The sequence below is a fragment of the Sarcophilus harrisii genome, chromosome 4 (genome assembly GCF_902635505.1).
Source record: "Sarcophilus harrisii chromosome 4, mSarHar1.11, whole genome shotgun sequence".
NCBI classification, from domain to species: Eukaryota; Metazoa; Chordata; class Mammalia; order Dasyuromorphia; family Dasyuridae; genus Sarcophilus; species Sarcophilus harrisii.
In genome coordinates, this window is record NC_045429.1 from 326,276,339 (window position 1) to 326,295,109 (window position 18,771).

Consider the following 18,771-nt stretch of genomic DNA (forward strand, 5'->3'; position numbering starts at 1 on the left):
ACTCCTCTGTGCTTTGATGCCAGACGAGTGAGCAAAAATGTCTGTCTGGGGAGAAGAGAGAGAGCAACCCGGTGGCGAATGGGCCTCCTCCTGTGTTTGCAGTTTTCCCCGCCCCGATTTACCCCATGATCTCACCAATTGAGCTAATTCTCTTTTTATAAATGCCTGTGTCTAAAGAGAGGACTCCTTTTGGCTCCCTCATCTTCCGCAGGGACAGGGGGAGGAAAGTTCCCTCATATAACTTCGAACTCAGACTTATACTGCTGAGGACCTTTGTCAATCTCCTTCCCCAAGGAGACTCACTGTTAAGGGATTTCCCAGAGTTTGGATAAAACCAAACCACCAACTTCTTTACTATCAGCTTTCCTTTGTGTTCCCCTTAGGTCCCCTATGCCTCGTACAGCATGATGACTACAAATCTCCCACCTGCAGATCTCCTTATTTGTTAGCAACTTAATGAACATTATGAAGGACTCACAGTGTTCAAAGAGGATGAAGAACTTGTGAAGTTTGCTTATTTTTCTGCCTCTCTATCATTCAGATCTTCTTCAATGAGATTTTAAAAGTACTTACTAATTGTCTCCTACTGGTAGGATGTCAGGATGGGTATTAAGCCCTATGAAAAACAGGCCCTGCCCTCAAGAGGCTTACACCACTTGTGTTAGTTCTGCAAGGGGATCTCACCCGAATCCCTCTGCCCTCAAAGAAACTCTCAATTATATACCAATTCAGCTAAGAGGTGCAGTGGATAGAGCATCGGGCCTGGAATTGGGAAAATGGTTCATATTCAACCTCAGACACTAAATTACCTACGCACGTCTCTTAACCTTTGGCTGCCTCAGTTTCCTTATCTGTAATGTGGGGATGACAATAGCACCCACCTCTGAGAGTTGTTTGGCGAACTGAATGAGTTAACATGCTACAATAATTGCTAGCTATGATTATTTTTATTTTATTGTATGGGGAGGATCTTGAACCAAGGTCTATGGGGTTTTTCTGAACTCCCCACAAAGCCCTGAGCACAGCAGGAAGGGAGAAAAGTGAGAACACGAACAAAGGTTACGGTGGCTGGACAGCTCCTATTTCAATATCTTGGGAAGAGTCTGATGTTGGGGGAGTAGAGGTGGGGAGACAGGACTCTACCAGCAATAACTTCCTTGGCAGTAGTGGGCTTGGGCTCAAGACACAGAGAGGTAGGTTGGAGTCATGAAAGTTCTTAGGCAAGGAAGAAATGTGATAAAAACATGGAGGAAATTAACTGCTGGGAGACCTTTGTGATATAAAGAAAGGAATTATGAATAACCAAATTAACTACAGGAGACATATGAGGGAGGATGCTACCTGCATCCATAAAGGGAACTGATAAATAGAAGTATGTATGGAATAAATTTATATGTATATATACATATTTGTGAAGAGTGATACCTGTTCTTTAGAGAAGGTGGAGGAAAAAGAAGAGAAGGGAAGAAAAAAAAGAAGGAAAAAAAGAAAAAAGAAATGTTCATAATATATTTATTAAATATTTAAAAGGTTATACATAATAGTTTTACAGTTTCATGTGCAATTATATTTTGTTTTTATTATAACATTTTTTTATATGCCCTGTTCCTTTTATATCATTTTAAGGAAATGTTTGTTTTATTCTATAAATTAAAAATAAAATAAATAAAAATTTAAAAAAAAAGAAGGAAGGAAGAGGTGGGTCCAGCAGTTATCTACTAGAAGTAAATATCTACTGAAAGTAAGATTAACAGGATATCTGATAGATTAGATAGAGAGACAAAAAAGAGACAAAAGTCCAAGCCATTGTGAGAGGATCTCAGTTATCCTAAGCATATGGCAAATCAAATGAGTTTCTAAATCTCTAGTTCTGTGCCAAGGTCCTTTATAGTAACAGTAAACAGCTTGTATTTGTATAGATCTTTACAGTTTATACTTTGTATCTATTTCCTTATTTGAGCCACAAAAAGCACCTTGTATATATTGTTTGGGGGGATAGTCCTGACAGGGAAACTCCCTCCACAATGACTACTTGGTCACCAGAAACTGATGGGTTTAGAGAATTATCTGGAGGAACCAAGAGGATTTACCTATAGTCACACAACTAATTAGGCAGACTGAACCTGGATCTTCCTGATCCCTCTATTTCTTTAGAACCTTTTTTTTTTTTTAGAACCATTTTGGTTAATGAGCACAATTATAATTGTGACCCTATTTTACAGATGAGAAGACTGAAATCTAGAGTGATAAGATGACCCTGTCCACTTCTGTTTCTCTAAAGCCAAGAACTAAAAAATCTAATCAGCAGTGCTTCCTAATTCCAATTTCTGCTCCTTATTTCTGAGACTACCAAGGAAAAGTTACATCTATTTCTTCATAAATGTTGGGGTTTTCCCCTGAGCAGAAGTTCTTAACTGTGTATGTATGTATGTGGGTGCACATACAGAGGTCCCTCTGTGGCAGTCTAGAGAAACCCATGGACATCCTCTCAGATAAAATTGAGCAGATTACAAAGGAAATCAATTGTGTTGAAATATAGATGCCATTTCCCCCCTCTAACCTGACAAACCCCTTAAAACCTCTCCACATCATGGATCCCAGAATAAGGACTTGTATATTAAGGATTCCTAGCAGAGATATGATGGAACCAGTTCCAAGAACAGAGATCCAATTGTTAATTTTCAGTGTGATCATTTACCTTGAGTAGTGGCAAATGCTACAAAAATCAGGGTTTGAGTTATTATTTTGCTACTTATATGGACTTAAGTAATGGGGAAAATATCAATAATGTGTATTAAACCTAAAAGTGTGTCCTGTACTCTGCACCTCCCTCCAAAGCTGGTTGTTAAATATTTTCTAGCACACCCCTCATTCTTGGGTACCTTCCTGCACTGTAATGGTGCATATACGAATGGCTTTCAAAGGAGTAACGAATGAAAAATCACTGCTAAACCAAGTCCTAGGGGTGCAATAAATGAAGCAAACGCTGTCCCTGACCTCAGGGAGCTTCTATGGCCTGGGAGGGGCGGTCTGGTTTTGAAAGCTGAGGGGCTAACAAAGGGAGCCACAAGGGACTCTACTGGATAAATTAAGGCTTCATTTACATGAATTAAAATGAAGAGAAATGCTGAAAACTAATCCATCTAAAATTTATGCTGGAAAGGACCCAAAGCATCTTCCTTGAATCAGAAGGGACATGAAATCACCTCCAAGTAGACCTTGAGGGCTGCCCTGTACCCCCCCCTCCCCATACTTTGTACTATTGCCCACAATGAATTAGTTTTAAACATTCTTCAAAATCCTTGGGAATGCAAGGAAAGAAGGACATGTTGCTAGAGTTTATAAATGCCGATGGACCACGAAGCCTAAATTTGGCTTTGCTGTCACACTTGCCATATGAAACGGTCAGCCTGTTTTAGAATCTTACTTCCATCTTAAAAATACTTTCTCCAAAGTCTCATCTGACAAGGGAGCCATTCATGGAAGCCAGAGTCTCCGAGGTTCTTTCCCCGTGACTCAGGTAGCTTTTTCTTAGGGACCATATTTTAATCAGAATAATGAGAAAATGAGAACAGCTTTTGTTCCAACTTACAGCAGAATGTGACAAATTGAGGAGAAGGGAATGTGCATCAGTCTGAATGGTTGAAAAGTTTAAATGAAAAGAAATGTAGTTGGGTTACTTTCAAGCAAATAGAATACCTGCTTTAATGAATAATAAGCTTTAATGAGGGTAGTGAGGTGGTGAAGTAAATAGAGTGCTGGGTGAGTTAAAATCTGGCCGCAGACACTTACTAGCTGTGTGACACTGGCCAAGTCACTTAACCCTGTTTGCCTCAGTTTCCACATCCATGAAATGGCAAACCACTCAAATATCTTCACCAAGAAAAGCCAAGAAAATGGGGTCATGAAGGGTTGGACACAACTTAAAAATGACTAACCGTGACAAATCTTTAATGATGAAGATTGCTTTAACATGACCTCATTAAAAAAAATTAATAGCATTTATTTTCTCTGCAATAAGTTTTCTCACCAGGAATTCCTTGTGCTACTGAAATCACAAGTTTAGACAAGAAAATAAAAATAAAGTATCTATTGGTGCACAAATATACAAAATCTTTATTGAGGGCTTATTACTTGACAAATACTGTAAAAAAAAAAGGGTAACAAAAAAAGCATTAAACATGCTCCCTTCTCAATGGAGCATTTTCTTAGAATGCAGAATTCTGAGATTGGAAAGAATACATCAGGTCCTCCATTTCAACTTGTACCTGAATAGATATCCCTTCTATTGCATACCCCCCAAAAACAAAACAAACAAACAAAACAAAACAAGACAAAAACAAAAACAAAAAACTTCACAAAAAGATTTCCAGGTGTCTGGAACCTCAATGAAGGCAGTTCATTCCACTATTGGACAATTTTGATTTTCAGAAAGTCTTTTATTATATTAAGTCTAAATTTGCCTCTCTACAGCTCCCATCCATTTCTTCTTGTTTTGCTCTTTGTGGATAAGCAAAAATAACCTAATTTGTCTTTCAAATACTATAAGACAGCTATCATGGTGCTGTCATGTCTTTTCTTCTCCAATTCCTGGAGATCCATTTGGTGTTTATTCATCCATTCATATGATGAATTTTAATTTTATTTTATTATCTTGGTCACTCTCTGCTGGATGTTGTCCAGCTTATAAATGTCCTCCATAAAATGCTGTACCCAGAACTGAACATAATACTCCAGATGTGATCTGACTAGGGGAAATATAAGACATTTCCCTTGTTCTAGAGAGTATGCCTCTCTTAATTATTAAATATTGTATTAGTGTCTATAAGGCAAAAGGAGTAGGGAGATAAGAGAGAAATTATTATGGGCTAAGGCAATTAGAGAGATATTCATAGAAGGACTGAAACCTGAGCTGGGCTTTGGAGAATTGAGGTAATTTAGAAAGGAAGATTTATTCTAGACTGGGAGAATAGGAGGGAATGATCAGTCTATTTTAGATGGGAATTATTAAGAGATCTAAAAGAATATAAGGTTGAAGAGATAAGGGGAGGGTCAAGCTATAGAGGAATTTAGACTTTATGTAATATGCAATATGACTATATGTTGTTAGCCCTTGAATAGGGAAGTGACCTCATAAAAGTTGTCTTTTATAAAGATTAACACCATTATACAAACTAGATTGAAAAGAAAGTAATTAAAATTAGGAAAATTATTTTTAAAAAAATTTATATGCAAGTGTGTAGAATTCTAAGAGAAGCATCATTGTGGGGTCTGGCACTTAAAAATGTTTAATGATTAATTAATTGATAGAAATCTGGATTTAGAAGTAGAGGACTTGAATTCAAATCCTGATTGATCTTTGGGTTAGTTACCAATCTCTTAACTTTAGGGATAGCCAATGGCTATGTTTCCATTTCTTTTGTATTAATCCTCTTCCTATGTTCCATCCTATACAGAGATAGCCAGGCTAGTACTGAGCAGTTGGCAGGTAAGGGGTTCTTAACCTTTTTTGTGTTGTGGATTCCTCTTGGCAGCCTGTTAAACCTACAAATCTCTTCTCTGAATAATGTTTTTAAATGTATAAAATAAGATATACAGGATCATAATATATACAATTATATAATACATAATAATATAATATATAGGATTACAAATAAAAATTAAAATAAAATAATTAAAACCAAAACATATTCAAAGACCCTTAGGCTAAGAACTCCTACAATAAATGTTCAACAGATGCTAATTAGCATATTCTTTAAGTAGAAAATTACTTAAAATTATTATTTTAGGAAGGCAACTATTGAAGGCATACAGAATGCTTGGTAGTATAAGATTATAGTATAAAATATAAAGGATTATAATATAATATGAAGGATTACAAGGGAAAATATTGAAGTATAAAAATTAAAATCAAACAATTAAAAAAAAAAAAACAAATTCAAAGGACCCCTAGGCTAAGAATTCCTACAATAAATTTTCAACAGATGCTAATTCACATATTCTTTAAGTAGAAAATTACTTAAAATTATTATTTTAGGAAGGCAGTTATTGAAGGCATACAGAATGCTTGGTAGTATATTTACTAAGATAGCCCAACCAAACTGTTTTGGCTCCTGCCCAATAAATGAAGGGAGGACTCCTAAGGAAATCCTTAAGAATCACAGAAAACTAGGGCAAGAACATAGTCTAAGCCTACCTCAACACAGTAATCAGTTTATCAAGATCAGCAATATAGAATTGAAAACTGGAGCTAAGAGGGCAGATCAAAATAATTGGTCTTAATAGGTTAAACACAGCTGTGAAATTAGCTATTTCTATAAGCAGATCATGTCTTTATTGTGCAAAGGTAAATTTTAGCCGAGTTGGTCTTGATAGAGGTTAACTATCATAGATTTCAAATCAATGAGGTCCAAGGACACAAGTTAACACCTCATTGTCATTAAGTAGCCATCAGAATATCATATTATAGGAAATCAACTCAGTACTTTAAAAAATAACTCATAGTAAATCTATTCTGTGTCACATGCAAAAAACTAAGACAAGAGGGGAAAGAATGCTTCTGGAAAGAATTAGGATGCTGAATGCTTCATCAGTTTCCAACTTAATTGTGGCAAGAAGCAGGAGATGGTGTAGAAAGCTAAAAGGCTTTTAGGAAACTACATCTGAATTTCAAAGTCTGAGCCCTGAAACAGATCATGCTCAATCAGCATCAGAACCCTATCATCAGAGGTTAGGACCGAGATTTGACTTTACTATATACCCTCTGAACTTTTGCACTGAATTCCATTTTGAAAAGTAAAGTCAGGTAATTTTCTGCATATTTCACGCTGCCTATGAGTAGATGGTGCTTGAGAAAAAGGCTCCTGAGCCAAGCTAACTAATTCAGCCTGGAGCCAAGGGACTGCTCTCAAGTTGGCTGCTCTATTGCAGGCTTTCAGGCCCCATGAGAATGTCTGGCAATATATACCTGACCTTGGGTATCTGTCAAGTTTACAGAGATGACGGCAGTGTGATAAGTCACATGATAGACAGTGGGCATGGTGAAATGAGGTAGGAAACCTGACCTAGAACTCATCTTTGACATTTATTAATTGCAAGACCTCATGGCAAGCCATTGTTTTCCAGTAACTTTATTTGAAAATGTGAGAACAAAAATACTTATGTTACCTATCTTAGGGGTATTTTGAGGGGAGTACTCTGTAAGTTTTGTGTTGTTTTAGAAATGTGACTTAGGAAAAAGAACCTATTTTGTACAAAAATATTTAAAGCAGTTACTTTGTGGTAGTCAAGTATTGGAAATTAAGGGGGTTGTCTATCAACTGGGGAATGGCTGAACAAATTGTGGCATGTGATTGTAATGGAATATTATTTTGCTATTAGAAATAATCAGTGGGATTTAAGAAAAACCTGGAAAAACTTATATGAATTGATAGAGAATGAAGTAAGCAGAAAGTACACAGTAACAGCAATATTATGTGATGAACAACTGTGAATGACTTTAGCTATTCTCAGAATTAACAATGAACCAAGACATTCCCAAAAGACTCATGATGAAAAATGCTGTCTGTCTCCGGAGAAAAAAACTGATGGCAACTGAATATACACCAAAGCATATTCTTTTTCACTTTTTTCCATCTTTCTTTCTTTTTTTTTGGGGGGGGGTTGAGTTTTCTTCCACAAAAGGACTACTATGGAAATATGTTTTATGTGGTTGCACATGTGTAAACTATACCAGATGGCTTACTAATCCAAGGATAGAATTTAGAACTCAAAACTTAAAAGAAACTCGAATGTTAAAAACTGTTCTTATATGAAAGTGGGAGAAAATATAAAAAAATTTAAAATGTGAGCTGTGATTATTATTATATGTTTGGTTTTCTGTCAAGCTTACCTAGATTTAGGTAAGGTATGGAATCAGTGTGGTGGGTGACAGATCACATGACAGAATTAGGAAGCTAGCACTCAACTATGAACTTTGGCATTATACCGGGGTGACCATGGACCAGTCACCATCTCTCTGGGTCTTAAGTTTCCTCACCCATAAAATCCATAAGATGAGGATATTAGACTGTTTTGGCAACTCCCAATTGTTGGGTTCTAACTGTATCACAGACTACACTCTGTCATCCAAGAACATAATTTGTTGCAAATTGGATTTATTAGATGTAGATTAGATTCAGTTAGCATTTATATGGTGCTTTAAGGTTTGCAAAATACCTCACATATGTTATCTCACTGAACCCTCACAATAACCCTGTTTGAGGGAATTGTTTTTATGACCCCATTTTACAGACACTAAAAAAATCACCTAATCCAACCCTTTTATTACATAGATGAGAAAACTGAGGCCAGAGAGTGACTTATTCAAGATCACACAAGTAGGTAGCCCAAGTATTTTGATTCAAATCTAGCACTTATCCCTATGATACCAGGCTTCTTCACTGAGAACTGACGGATTAAACACCAAGAAGTTTGAATTATCTATGCATAACCAATAGAGTCATAATAGTATTCTGAGTTTTCCCCCCTGAGTTTTCTGGATGAGATGGCAAGTCATCTGCATCTTAGAAAAGTCACTTTGGGAGCTATAAAACTGGAGTGGGGAGAGACTTGAGGCATTAACAGTCTATTTCTAAAGATGAGGTGAGGAATGATGAACAAGATTCAAGAGGTTGTTGTTGAGTCCTTTCACTTTGATTCTTTGTGAACCCATTTGGGGTTTTCTTGGCAAAGATACTGGCATGGTTTGCCCTTTCCTTTTCCAGCCCATTTTATAGATAAGGAAATTGAGGCAAACAGAGGGAAGTGACTTGCCCAGGATCACACAGATTTCCAACGTACCACCTAGCTGACCTAATCCAAGAAGAAATAGAAATAACAAGACTTGGTGAGATATATGGGAGAAAGTCACACTGAGGCTGTGAACCTGGAAGGAGGCTGGTACATGGGGCTAAAAGTTTAGAAGAGGGTTTTGGTTTTAGCTTTTGGTCTTGACATCTCAGACAGGTGGTCCCTCATTTTCAGTTTTGAAGCTAAATATATTAAAAGGTGAAATGTTCTCTTTACCCTTCTTTCTTCTCTGGCTCCAAGTTGTTCATCCCCTGGGTTAGTTAACCCATGAATTCATTTTTTGGACAAGTTAAATTTGAGATACTGATGGGATAAACCAGTTTGAAATGTCCAATAAGAAGCTGGTGATGCAAGAACAGAACTCAGGAGAGAGACGAAGGCTGATAGGTAGATTTGGTCACGATTTGCATTTATAGCATAGTGAGACCTGTGGGAGCCACTGAAGTTGGCAATTGGAAAAATAAGGAGAGACTCAATACAGAGCCTTGGGGGATCCCCATGGGGAGGGAGCAGGGTATGATCATCCAACTAAGGAGACTGAGTCTGTCAGTAAGAGGAAAATCAAATGAGACCAACGTTAAGAGGAAAATCAAATGAGACCAATGTTAAGAGGAAAATCAAATGAGACCAATGCCACGAAAACTCAGAGGAGAGAGGTAATGATAACCAACTGTCACATGCTTCAGGGAAGTTAAGAAGGCCTTTAGATGGGCAATTAGGAGATCACTGGTAATTCTGGAAAGTGGTTTCAGTTGTAATGAGGATGGACACAATGAGATCTGCGTGCTTTCAACACTTTTATGCCTGCTCATCTTGAGCCCAATGAAAAGACAAGGCTCTAATGGGTCACTCTCCTGGAGTGTAGAACTTGTCCCTTTATGAGTACTTCTGTAGCTATGAAGTAATCTAGATTACAGGGGTGGGCATTTTGTGAGGGAGGAAGGAGTTCATAAGTGAGCTGTATGTAGCTGCTGCTATGAATACCCCCAAGCTACCTTGAGGGGCTGCCATCTAGCTCAGAAGGGGACAGACTGGAAAATCTTGGCCACTGTGGGGTAGGTGGGATGCAATCCATCTTCCCACCCTCATATTGGTTAATCCCATGGCTCCTCAAGCAGCCCCCACCCTCACTTTGGAGAATGTGACACTATATCACTTTATAGATTAGACTAGACAATTCAAGATGACTCTTTCAACTGAGATTTTAAATATGCTACTCAACTGCAAGTCCAGGATTAGAAACTTCTGTCAAAAATATATGCTTTAGGAATGGATTGTGTTCCAAAACTTCACTTGAAGTCAGTTGTTTTGAATTTGGAATGCATTTTCTTATGGAAATAATTTTAAATATGGCTGTTGGGATTTCTGGTCAGGCTACAGAAAACCAAAATAACCCACATGGAGGTGGGTGGTCTAGTGAATAGAGAGCTGGGCATAGAATTAGGAAAACTCATCTTCCTGCTTTCAAATCTTACTAGCTGTGTGACCCTGAGCAAGTCACTTCACCCTGTTTGCCGCAGTTTCCTCATCTGTAAAATGAGCAGGAGAAGAAAAATGGCAAATCACTTTGGTATCTTTGCCAGGAAAACCCCAAAATGGGGTCACAAAAAATTGGACACAATTGAATAATACTGGACCCTTCACACAACCCCCACTCCTCCACCTCAGCTAAAGTATCACAATATTCATCCCATAATTTGCCCGTTCCCTACTCCCTACTCCACCAAGGACTTCTCCACCTCTGTCTCTCCTTATAAGAGGCTATAAGACCAGAGCCTATCCTATATCCAAGTTATTGGTCATGGAGGAAAAGGGACTTAAATTCTAGTTGGGGGGCAATTACATTCACTTGTTCGAGACTATTTGGCAGCTTATGAATTAAGAGCTAGATAAAATAATAAACTGGATGAGCACATTTGTGCTGAGGGAATGTGGTGAAGAAGCTCCCTCAGTTAATAGATGATGTAATCTGATATGAAGGGAGCTAATATGCCAATTTATTTAAACAAAAGAAACCAAAAACTGCTAATATATACCTTTTCTTAATGATCCAAAACAACTGAAACTTAAGTCAAAACATATATATTTTCTTTTTTGCAATTTGTCTGAAATGTGTTTCTTTTGTCCTTGTCAGAAGAGGCATGCTTAATACAAGTTATTTAAAAGCCACACCCTTCCAGTCTCCGTTTGTGCTGATAGCTTTTTAAGAACTAGGAAAGTCATTCATTTAGGAGCACATATAGTAAACTGTTGCCTCCCCCTCCTCCTATGGGAATAGGCTGACGGTAAATTAGAAATAAGTTTAATGGATGCATGAAACTAACCTATAGGAAAATGAATAGCCAGTTGCATGAGAACTGTTACTATAAATGAAAGGGGGAACAAGAAAAGGTAGGAAAGGAATTTAAGAGATGTGGACAAGAAAAAATAATAGTAAATACATCTGGGAAAGCTTAACTTCAAATAAGACTTTTGGGACACGCTGTACAAGCAGCATTGAAATTTAAAGACATAAAACATTAAATGAAATCCCAGGACTATAAAAAACAATTATTTTTCCTCATCAAAATATTTCTTAAACTACCTTTTAAAATTAAAGATTTTTCTAAAAAGTTATTTCTACCATAGATGTTATTTAGCTGAAACATATAACATTCACTAATTTGAATGTTGCTCACAGCTGATTCTAGAAATGAACATTACACTAGGGTAGCAGTTTCTTTCAAGGAGTACATTAGAAGACAGGAAAACAAGGAGGGAAGGAAGCCAGCCCTGCTCCTCAAATTAATGACCCTTTGACAGCTGAACTTCAGTGCAAGGTTGAAGAATCTAAGAGAACAATTGGGTATTAGCCTAGTAGACTGGGTACCTTGCATTTTTTCAATTTTTCTGGGGATGGGAAGGAAAAGAAGTACATTAATGTTCTTGGAAATTCTATCTAATAGCTTGTCATCCTATGGACCTATGAAGGTCCTGTGACCCTGGTAAGCAGCTACAATATAGTTGTTTCAGTCTAATATATCTCAGGCTTGCCTTAAAGATGAAACTATACTAATTATTCCATTATCCATTACATTTGGTGAAAGTAAAAAAAAAAAAAAATTCAATCATTTGAAGTCCAAAGATCAAAATTACATAGCAATCATCCTTTGATTGGGAAATGAAATGCAATACAATCCATTACTTATCCTTCAGCAAAGTTCAGAGTTTTAAAGAGTCATAATTTTTTAAAGTCACATTTTAAAAAATCATCCCAATTATTCTTTCACAGACAGCAGTCCTAATCTTTGCCAGTCAATACTCAAACATTTGAAGAGAGATTTCAAAATCAAGTAGCATTTTAGCAGTTTAACCCATGCTTTGATTTAGGGTTTGGTGAACTAAAGATTTTAGCCCTTTTCATCCCTTCTATTCTTCAAATCAATAGAAGCTGAGAACAATTCATTTAGTAATAGCAGCCTGTCAAAACTACAGAATCCATCTTCACTGAGATAACATCTGGCTAATATGAGCAGAATAATCCTCATTCTTTTGGATAAATGCTTTGGGAAGTAACTTTGACTAGTTCCCCCCCTCCTCACAGACTGGAAGTGGGGTTGGGTGGGGTGGAAAACACTCAAAGCCCCTTCATTACCTCCCTTTCTATCTTTAGCTTGGGTAGGAGATGCAGGGCTGAATTATTTCAAGAATGAAATGTTCAGATCAACTTAGAAAGCAGATAGTATAATACTTCAGACCACACTTCCCTGCTATTCCCTATCTCGCCAAATCCCTTCCTTACAAAGATAGTGTTTATTCTTTGTTAATTTCCTTCCGGAAAAGAGAATCATCTAGAAAGAGCTGCTGATGGAGACGCCGTGTTTGTACTGCTCCCTCCTGGTGGCTGTCTCCCTGATGTCACCCCACCCACTTTTCATGTCACAAGGCTGCAAGCGATCTTGACCTCCTCACTAGTTCTCCTGGGAGAGTATGGGGGGGGGGGGGGGGGGGGGGGGGAAGAGGAAAGAAACAGATAAATGCTTGTTGCCAATTAATTTATTGTAAAGAGCTGTCCAAAATCTGTCCCTCTATGCACCCCCCGCCCCCCCAACCGTGAATCTGTGGTGATTTCCATGCCCGTGCATGGAGCAAGAGACACCATCAGGCCCTGCTTCTTGGTGGGTGTCTCTGCATGGAGCAAGAGACACCATCAGGCCTTGCTTCTAGGTGGGTGCCTCCCCCATGTGAGTAGGTTCTGAATCTCCAGCGAGATTGTAACTCTATCCCTAAAAAAATAGATCCTAGACGTCTGGGGTCCTTGCTACGGAATCTTCTCGCGTTACCACCAATTCTTCCTTGCCCTGAACCTCTTTCAGCAAAAGGCCAGCCGCCTTTCCACCTCAGCCCCAGGCACGGCTCGTCCAAGGGCGCCGGCACCAGAATACTCTACATTACATAACACGCGGACATGTAGGCGTCCTTCTGCGCAGCGCGCGCAAACCTGCCCTCCTCGCAGGGATCTGCCCAGGAAGAAGAGTAGGACCCTTGGTCTGTGTGTGGATTAATATGCAGAGGGTGTGTGTATGAGCGCGCGCACATGGATGCGTACACGCGCGCGCGCGCCGCGAGGGGTGGTGGCCACGGGATAGTGCCCCGGCCCGGGAATGAAATAGCGGGATTCTGCGCCAGGGCGCGTGCGGGTATGGGAGCTCCTGGCACGGAAGGAACGACGCAGAGAGGCAACTCCCTCAAGTCAGAGGGATGGGTTTGGGGAATTTGTTTTTGGTCATTTTTTCAAATCCTAAGCAGCATCCCCGCGGACGAGGGAGCACCTGTGACTCTCCCCTTGGCCAGCCTGGGTGGTCCAGTTTGGCATCCGCGCGTGCCCGGTCCTAAAAGGGGCGTAGTCCCGGCTGCGCGCTGCTGACAGTAGAGGTTTGCGATGATGGAAAGCCTTTGCTGTTCCCATACACGGTGGGAAAAGAAAACCCTCCCCGGGGAATTTGGGGACACATTCTCAGAAAACCCCGGAAACAGCGAAGAGAAGCGCCTATTGTAATCCCTGCCATCGCTGCTGTCACATTGCTTCCTCGGTTATTAAGGGGGGGGGAGGAATCAATTCAACAAAAGCCTGCTGATTCTACAGTGACAGTCTGGGGAGGAGGGGTGGCAGGGTTCGGGGGAGACACCACCCTTCTCAATCAAACGAGATTTTAAAACCATAGCGGGGAAACACGAAACATTTAACAACGAGACACAAAGCGGCACAATCCTCTGAGAACGATTCCCTAAGGCCATCTCTCCTGCAGTTGCAAAATGTAAAGATTTCTAGTAGATTTCACCCCTTTCTCGCTTTTAACTATATCACCACATGCCGCCCTGTTCCCTACAGAGAATATGCCAACGGGATCACAACGGCATTATAAGGACATGTCAGACTGCAAAATATGGCACCAGCGATTTGAAAAAGAGAGGAGGGGTAGAAAGCCCATCCCTCCCTCTCCTTTCCTTTCCCCCCTCCCTCCCTCTTTCACACACTCACTCCAGATACACACCTACTGCAGCATCCAGAGACAAGCCCTTACCGCCATCACGGCCATGGCGAAGGGCCGGCTCCAGAACGGACAGCGCTACCCGCTGCGACTAAGCAATGAACGAGAACCCGAGAAAGGAAAAGAAAGAAACACACCCTTTCAGAATGCACCTTGCAGCCTGCAACCCCTAGTGCGGCAACTGACGTTTGCAAAAAAAAAAAAAAGCTCGATTTTCCAAGTGACCAAGGCGGGGACGCAGCCGCGGTGCTGGACACACACACATACACACACACACACACACACACACACACACACACACGTACACACACACACACACACGTCCTGATTTTTTTTTTGGGGGGGTGGGAGAGAACGAAATAGAAAAAAAATATTTGCTCCCCCTTAAGAAAAGTCAATCTCAAAATGCATCTTTTTTCGATTTTTAATTGTGGGAACAAGAAGAGCAGAAATTAAGGATAAACTTGCCATCCATCCATCCACCCACCCATCCATCCATCCATTCATCCACCCCTCTCAATTAAGCCAATTCACTCTATCATAGCCAACATGTCTCCCGAATTCTGGGAAAGAAAGCCGGGTTGGGGGTGGGGACCCTAGTAAGCTTTCCACCTGAAGCACACTTGTGCAGCGCAAGGAGACCTAGGGTTGGGAAGCATGTAGTCGAAAATCTACCCCACGCCCTTCGAGGGCTGAATGCAAACGGGATGGAGGTTTCTGCAAGACTGGAGATTTCTTCTCCCTCATCCTCAACCAAATTGCATCCTCCTCCCCTGGACCCCACCCCCTCTTAGTCGCTGGAATTGGAAAAGATGCCCCTCGCTCTACTGCGGCAAGTAGTATGGGGGAAGGGAATAGCAAGCCCCCTCCCTTTTTTCCTCCGAGGTCATTGCAAGCGGCGCCCCACCCTGTGCCTTCAACACCTCTCCCCAGGTTAATAAAAAAGCTTTTACGCCTAACCCCTTTTTCTTTCCTCCACACACGCTTCCCTTTATGAGTTTACAGTGAAATCCTGCCATCCTCCCCCACTCAGGTCTGCAGTCAACAGGGTTGGGTGCGTGTCATAAGGCTGCTTAAAAGACATCGCTCTTTGCTCGCCGGGAGCCCAGCTCTCCAGCCAAGGATAGTCGGTTGCAGGCTGGTGCACCGATGGAGCTGGGGGTGGGGAGCAGAGCAAAACGGTTTCCCAAGCCCCTGCGCTTACCTGCTTGGCCGGAGCGAGGTGAGTGCGGAGCGCGGAAAAGGTGGTGGCGGTGGCGGATGCGGCGGCGATGGGTGGCGGTGGATGGTGGGCGGAGGTGGGTGTTGGTGGGCGAAAGCGGGCGCGCGCAACCGAGGATCAGAGTGCGCGACCACGGCGCCTCCCCGCGAACGGAGTAACTCAGCAGCAGCAGCAGCAGCGGCAGCAGCAGCAGCAGCAGCGGCAGCAGCAGTGCGGGGGCGGAGGCCCAGAGGAGGCAGCAAGTGGAGAGCCGGAGAGCGAGCGCGAGCGCGAGCGCAAGCGCGACTCCCCGCCTCAAGCGCCCTCCCTTCCCCGCCGCCGTCTTCTCCTCCGGCCGCCAGAGGGAGCCCTCAAGCGACCGGGAGCGCGGCCCTCCGGTCTCTCCGTCGCCCCTACCGCAAGTCTTCTTTCCTTTCCCCCCCGTGGTTCTCTCTTTCCCCCTCCACACCCCGTGAATTTCAACCCCAATCCCTCCCTTACCCACCCTCGAGCCTGGGTTCCCCGGCACCGACAGGCGCGCGCTCGCGCCCCAGCGCATGCGCACACACTTTTCTCCCCCCCCATACACACCCCCTTCTCCCGACAGCCTGGGGCCTTTGTCTCGTCAGAGGGACCTGGGGGCTTTTCCCTGAGGGGAAGGGGGGAGCGGTGCGGGCAGCCAGCTCAGACTTAACCCAGACACCCCCAGAGTCACAAAAGCACGGACAGGAGAGGACCCCTGGATGCCTCCTGCATCGCTTCTGCAGCCTTAGCGCCTGCCTCGCGCCCGGACCCACCCACGGTCACGGTCACGGTCACGGTCACAGTAGCGTGGGTTTGGCGCTGAGGGGGTCCGCAGGGTGGTCTCATCCACCCCACCCCTCCTTTTCACAGATGAAAAAGCCAGGCCCAGAGGGAGATTCAAGTCACAAAGCAGCACATTTACAAACATGTCAACGTCTCCCCATCTTCAAAAAACCATCCTTGGTCTATCCATCCCTGCTAGCTTGCCCCCTACATTTCTTCTCTCTTTTGTGGCTCCTTGAGAAAGCCTTCTCCGTTCAATCTCCTTTCCCCTACTCACTTCTTTTTTAATCAGAATTCGAGTCCAGGTCTGCCGGCTGGAAGTCAACCCCACTCTGCTTCGGCTGGTGTGCACACTCCTCCCCTTACCTCCCTTCTGCTCCCAAATAGTCATTTCTGACTTTTCAGGTGGCACACTGGAGAGAGCTCAATTGGGAGTAAGGAAGCCGAGTTCAGCCTTGGACTCTTTACTAGCTGAATGACCTCGGGCAAGTAAGTCACATAACCTCTGCGTGCCCCATTTTCCTCATCTGTAACATGGAGATGATAATTCTTTCTTCCCAGAATTGTTATGAAGACAAAATGAGATAATATTTGTAAAGTGTTTTGCAAACCATTTATTTTTATTCCTCAAAAATCACTGCAGCCAGGGATTGCTATGGAATTAAATGATCTTGCTCCTTGGAAGAAAAACATGATAAATCGGTACAGCATGAAAAAGCAGAGGCACTATGTTACTTACAAAAGTCTGCACAATCAAAGCTATAGTTTTTCTATTAGTTGGATTATAAGAAAGCTGAATCCCATAGAATCAAGGTTTTCAAATTGTGTTGTTGGAGAAGACTTTTTTTGAGTGCTTCGGATAGCAAAGGGAAATTAGTCAATGCTTAAAGACATTAAGATGAAATTTTGGGGGGTCATTTGATCAGTTCATGTTAGAGAGTTTATGATAAGCATATACAAAAAGGACACTTTACCTACAAAGGTCTGCACAGTCAAAGCTATGGTTTTTCCAGTGGCAATATATACCTGGGAGATTTAGATTATAAAGAAAGCTGAGTCCCACAGAATCAAGGTTTTCAAATTGTATTGTTGGAGAAGACTTTTTAGAATCCCTTGGACAGCAAGGTCAAATCAATGAATACTTAGGGAAATTCATTCAGATGAAATATTTGTTGGATCATTTTATCAGCTCACTTTTGAGAGTTTATGATAAGCATATACAAAAAAGATGGCCTTAAAAATATTTGCAGCTTTTGCCTTAAATATCTGTTACCAGGGTGGAGGAGGTAGATAAATCATATAAAGAACTAAAAGGAAATAATCCAAATTAAATCAATAAATATTTTGGTAAAAAAAATAGTGCGGGTTACATTGGAAGATCAAATACTGAGTCTGAAGCTTAAATACTTTGCCCACATAATGAGAAGATAGGACTCCTTAGAAAAGATCCTGATGTTGGGAAAAATTGAAGACAAAAGGAAAAGAATGGCAGAAGATGAGATGAGTAGATAGTGTCATGGACAGTGACACTTTTGCAGTCACCACAGCAATTTTTGTTAAAACTTTTACTCTTCTTTATCATTCAACTTTTCCCCTGTTGCCTCGAGGACAAGAAAAATTGTTGGACATTTGCTAAGAACTCCCTTTTCTACTTTCCTCTTCATCTCAAATCACTCAGATTCCTTCTGCACTAACTGTTCTCCCTTACTCCAGTCTAACATAACGAAGTAGCCATTCTTTCAAAGGTGAACAACTCTTCCTTTCCTCTTCTCTAGCAGATTGCTCCCCTTTGATATCCCTATTTTCCTTATAATGTTCAATCTTTCCTTGTCTACTGTCTACTTCCTTTACTACTTACAAACATGTCCATGTCTCTTCAACCTCAAAAAAACCTTCATTTGATCAGTCTGTCCCAACTTGCTATCATCCCCCCACTCTGGTTCTTTTTGTGGATAAATTCACTGAGAAACTCATTTATTGCCAATGCATCCACTTCCATTTTTCTCATTTTTTTTCTTAATCCTTTGTAACCTTATTTCTGATATCATTGTTCAACTGAAATTGTTCTCTCCAGTTAACAACGATAGCAACGATCTTTTCTTAATCATCAATCTAATAATCTTTTATTTGACCGCTCTGCAGCTTTTGATCCTATTGAACAATCTCTTCCTGATACTCTCTTTTCTCTAGAGAGGTGTCCTCTTCTAGAACTTCATCCAGGTTATGCTTGTTAACCATAGGTGTCCCTGAAGGTTCTGTCTTAGGTCTTCATTTATTCTCATCATACTATTTTCCAAGGTGATCTCCTCAGTTCCCTTGGATTCAATTATATATTTTTGCAGATAATTCTCGGATCTATTCTTCTAGTCCCAACCTATTTTC

General features: G+C 41.2%; 1 protein-coding gene across 18 annotated transcripts in view; it reads right to left on the minus strand.

The window, feature by feature from the left end:
- MAPT (microtubule associated protein tau) overlaps window positions 1-16,353 on the minus strand; it is a 156,065-nt gene extending 139,712 nt beyond the window's left edge. For 4 of the 18 annotated variants that reach the window (XM_031965964.1, XM_031965951.1, XM_031965953.1 and 1 more), the window contains exon 1: window positions 15,586-16,346. In XM_031965964.1, the coding sequence (XP_031821824.1) occupies window positions 15,586-16,141 (556 nt within the window). In that variant the 5' untranslated portion in view covers window positions 16,142-16,346. Of the gene's footprint in view, window positions 1-14,384; window positions 14,410-15,585 lie in introns of those variants that run through there. The other 14 variants (XR_004233836.1, XM_031965954.1, XM_031965962.1 and 11 more) reach the window with 12 other exon arrangements.
- Between the last annotated feature and the right edge of the window lie 2,418 nt (window positions 16,354-18,771).